General features: G+C 34.2%; 1 protein-coding gene across 3 annotated transcripts in view; it reads left to right on the top strand.

Annotated features, from left to right (window-relative positions):
* LOC107689730 (TBC1 domain family member 22B-like) overlaps window positions 1-4,777 on the top strand; it is a 163,240-nt gene that overhangs the window by 46,984 nt on the left and 111,479 nt on the right. For 2 of the 3 annotated variants that reach the window (XM_016487860.1, XM_016487861.1), the window contains exon 7: window positions 2,782-2,847. In XM_016487860.1, the coding sequence (XP_016343346.1) occupies window positions 2,782-2,847 (66 nt within the window). Of the gene's footprint in view, window positions 1-2,404; window positions 2,468-2,781; window positions 2,848-4,777 lie in introns of all 3 variants that reach the window. The other variant, XM_016487862.1, reaches the window with a different exon arrangement.

The raw sequence follows: 4,777 nt of genomic DNA on the forward strand, positions 1-4,777 counted from the left end.
TTGAAGAACAGTAAAATGTATAATGAATATGTTATATGGTGCATATATTTAGCAAAATGCCCCTCTCTACAGTTTATTTTTCTATCTGACTAATGAGTTTATGGTCACCAAATATGTTTTTCTGAGGTAAATGTGACGTTACATGACATTGTTTACAAGCCGTTATATTGACGTCTTTGTGCAGCTGAAACACTTGATTAAGCGATTACATGAGACAGGATATGGATTGTAAAGTTGTACTCTTTCTTTTAACTTACCTTCGGATGTTTAGTCATGTTTATTTTGTGCTGAAGCTGGTATTAATGTGGAGGAGATGATCAGTTCACATGCGCCTCGCGCTGCTGCGTCTGTTGAACTGAGGCGCTACAGCGATCTGTCACTCCACATTAAACAGCGCCAAAACGGCATTTGTTGTTTGAATATTGCAATTCAATGGACATAATTTGAAATCTGAGACTGTTTCATATTAAAAGTACCAAAGCACAATGCTTATTGCGATATATTGGATGGGAAGTGCCCTTCAATGTTCCGTCCATTAACTGAAAACAGGCTAGACTAATGGATTCTTGGGATTTAAGAATCGATATCGTTCCGTAAAAATGAGAATCGATTAATATCGAGATTTCAATATTTTTTACCCAGCCCTAGTTTCTGGTGATATTTTGTACCTTATTTGTGGAAGAGGCCTCCTACAGTACTAGAGAATACTGCTAACTGAACTTTATGCAGGATGAAAGCAATAATTAACTGAATCAAATACTCTGGAGATGATTCAGAATTTCCTCTGATTTCCTTTTAACTTCCTGACTTCCCATACAGCTCCGCACAGCCAGTCCTAATTCTGCTGTTTAATCAAAGAATTTTCAAGTTCAAAGCCAGGGGTATACTGTTATATAGTCAGGGTTTCTGGTTGTTTACACGTACTGATTGAAGTCTTGGAAGCAGCAGTATGTTAGCTTTGCCAAACTGTTAGGAGCTCATAATGTTTAGAAATGCCACCAACAGATAGTGTTTGATATTGTAATGCAGAAGAGGAAAAGATGACAAGGAATGTTTAAATCTCCAGTGTATTGGCAGGAGGATGTGAAGATCAGGCTGTTGCTGTCACTCTGATCTGATAAATGTCTACCTGATTTAAGACTGACGTCTAGTGATCACTGGCGATGTGAGATTCACACATTTGATTCACCTCTTGCAAGCTATATCTGGGTGATTCTCACATAGCTTATTAAGGACATTGCTTATGTTTCACTCAAAAATGATTAAGAATAAATAATAATAAATTCATATTTATTCTTAAAAAAATAGTTTGCTTTTTACAATCACTAAGGCTTTTTTTTGCCTTAGAAGCTTAATGAAATTTAATACTATAGTTTAATTTTAATTAAATTTTACATAAAATGGAAAAACACTTTATTTGTGAAATTTTAATATATATTATTTTGATTATTGCTGCTGTTATTTTTAATTGTATAATTATTTTGTAATTTATTTAATTGAATTGGGAAGGTAAAATGATATACAACATTTAGTGTTTGTTCTAATACCTTAAATGTATGATTAAAACAAATCTAGTAGTAGAGCAAGGATAACCTAAAGAGAATCATTATTGGAAGAGTAGGAAAGTGCTTAATTTTCATGAAAATAGCCAATGCAATCATATAAAAAAAAAATTCAATGATATATAACGTAATATACCATGTATAAACCTCTAAACAGTATTAAATATAAAATTCATATAATTTAAAATTAAATGTAAAACAATGTATATTAGTTTGTGAAATGAAAACTTTACATTTTTATTATAAATATTGTAGTATATATGTGACCCTGGAGCACAAAACCAGTCTTAAGTCACTGGGGTATATTTGTAGCAATAGCCAAAAATACATTGTATGGGTCAAAATTATAGATTTTTTTTATGCCAAAAATCATTAGGATATTAAGTAAAGATCATGTTCCATGAAGATATTTTTCCTACCGTAAATATATCAAAACTTAATTTTTGATTAGTAATATGCATTGCTAAGAACTTCATTTAGACAACTTTAAAGGCGATTTTCTCAATATTTTGATTTCTTTGCGCTCTCAGATTTTGAAATAGTTGTATCTCGGCCAAATATTGTCCTATATTAATATAATATAATATTGTCCTATTTCGAATAATTGACCCTTATGACAGGTTTTGTGGTCCAGGGTCACATATTATATTAAAATTCATTGCAAATGAAGTGCTTCATATGATTAATCATTTCTGCAGAATGAATCATCTATATGAATTAAAAAATTCTCCTGTTTGTTCAAATGTATATGTGTATTTGTGTTCTCTCAGTTCCATAACTCTCTTTATGTTCCTGACATCCACATTTTTGTATACGTGTTTGTGTGTTTTCTGAACCATCAGATTCACATAGATATTCCCCGGATGAGTCCGGAAAGTTTAGTTCTGCAGCCCAAGGTAACCGAGGTAAGAGGACAGATGGAGCGCCCAGAGTCACGTCACATGCTTCTGTCCACCATCCACTCAAAAGCATGTCACTCGATCATCATCCGTCTGTCTCTGTCTGTCTGTCAAACTGTCTTCTGGTCGGCCAGCTCAGTCTTGAGCTCAAAAATGTTTTGTTGGAAAGCGTGTGTTAAGGTAAACAGGAAGTAGAATACCAGAATTCAGCGAGTTTCTTCTCAGGCGCAGCCTCAAATGGCCAGGCTCGTTTCTCTTTCTCGCTAGTCCGTTCTGTCGTAACCTGCTTGTGCTCCTCTTTTTGTGTCTCTTCCCTGCAGATTCACATTGACATACCGAGAACTAATCCTCTTATACCTCTCTTTCAACAAGCTTCTGTGCAAGAGGTGAGACGTTTGCACCACCCATTTTACTCAGCTTGACTCGTTCATCCTCACAAACTCACACCCAGCCACAAGAAATTACCTTAAAGAAACAGTTCACATTCTTTCATCCTTATGTCGTTTCAAACCCATAAGATTTCCTCTATGTGACACAAGAGGAGAAATTCTGACTGTTGTGGCCAGTGTTTTCCTTACATTCGCAATGATTGGTGAATAAAGCTTTTAGGATTCCAGAAGTATCCAACTTCACCATAGAAATATCATAAAATTGATCTATACATAACATCGATGTGTGTGAGAGAATAGACCAAAATCTAGACTAATCTAAAAAGTCTTAAGCGTAGATACTCGAGTTGGGGATTTTATTTTAAACTATTATTGTTTAAATAAACTATTTTAATGAATTTATAATATTATTTCACATAAATAAAATGGAAAATAAACAGTAACGTTAATTTCATGACAATGAAGGACAAATTCTCATAATTATGCAAAAAATATATATTTTTAAATATTATAATTACATCACTTAGTATTTGTCGTACAGCCTTAAATGTATGCTAATAAATGAATGAATGAATGAATGAATAAATAAAAAATAATAAACAGACAAACAAATAAATAAATAAATATATAGTCCACTCTGTTCCTCATATAAATATATTATAAGACTTCAGAATTTCACATTGAGCTGTCTGGCTTTGAAATACTATTGCTGCATTTATATCACATGATAGCATGCAAAAAAAAAAAAATCTTGTCATTGTGTCATTGGGGCATGCACTAAAAAAACACTGTTGCAAACTTTAATGAATTGCCTTACTGTCTATTTTTTACTTTATTTATTTACATATTTTATTTATTTACATGCTGGCTGAGTGTTTTTGTAGGCACATTTAACCAAACCCAACACGGTCCACAGTTGCATATTCATATTATTAAATTCACTGTCATGGGCTTGCTAGACATGAATTTCCTTTGCAAAGGTAGGTGTGTCGATATATTGTGGCACTGAGCAAGATTCCTTCTTCTTTTCACCCGCTGCCTTTCAAAAAATTATTTCGCGTTTAAAAGAAGTATCAAAAAACACGCAGTATTAAGAAAAAAAACATGGACTAGGCCTCCACTGTGGATGTCTCCTAAACAAATAAATGGATAATGTATTCGCTTCAGGCGCTTCAATACACTCCAGCTCTCTCATTGATTTCTGCTGCCTGGTTTAGTGTCTAATTTCCACTGTGTAATGGGCTTCTGGAGGAGAGCGAGATCTTGCCATGACTACCTCGAGGAGAAGAGAGGGTACGAGGGAGAAAAGAGGCAGGAGATGTCAGCTATGTGGAGAAACTCACATTACCAGTCTAACGTATTTGATAAATGGAGCTTTGATCATAGAAAAGAACGCAGATGAGAAAGCCGCACCATTTGATCGAAGAGATCCAGAATAAACGAGCGCGAGCTGCCTTGTACACATTTATTGTTTAGGGCTCTACATGAGAGATGAATTTATTTGGGGGATGACAGATACATTACTCCCTGAAAGGAGCGCGGGAGATGTCAGCTGCATGCTTCAGAGAGAAGAGAAGAGAAAGAGTCTTCCATTTTCCCTCTTGATTTAAGTCGAACTTCATGCTGCTTTTCATTGAGCTGACAGTTTTTACATTTTAAAAAATAAAAATAAATAAAAATTCACCATAAACTTTGAATTAAGGTGTTGCCTCCAAAGAAAGGAACGCGAAATTCCCGCAAAAGTTATTGGTTTTTACTGTCAAAAAGATCAGCTTAAAAACAACATCTGTATTTAAACTCTAAATACTCTAAACTCAGACACAAAACTGCATGTATATTCATAAATGTATTTAAAGAACGAACATGATTTTGCCTAGTAGGATGCGCTCCTGAATCACGTATTTTAGTCAAACTACTGATGCTGAAC

This window comes from Sinocyclocheilus anshuiensis, unplaced genomic scaffold, assembly GCF_001515605.1.
Source record: "Sinocyclocheilus anshuiensis isolate Anshui unplaced genomic scaffold, SAMN03320099.WGS_v1.1 scaffold1014, whole genome shotgun sequence".
Lineage (NCBI taxonomy): Eukaryota > Metazoa > Chordata > Actinopteri > Cypriniformes > Cyprinidae > Sinocyclocheilus > Sinocyclocheilus anshuiensis.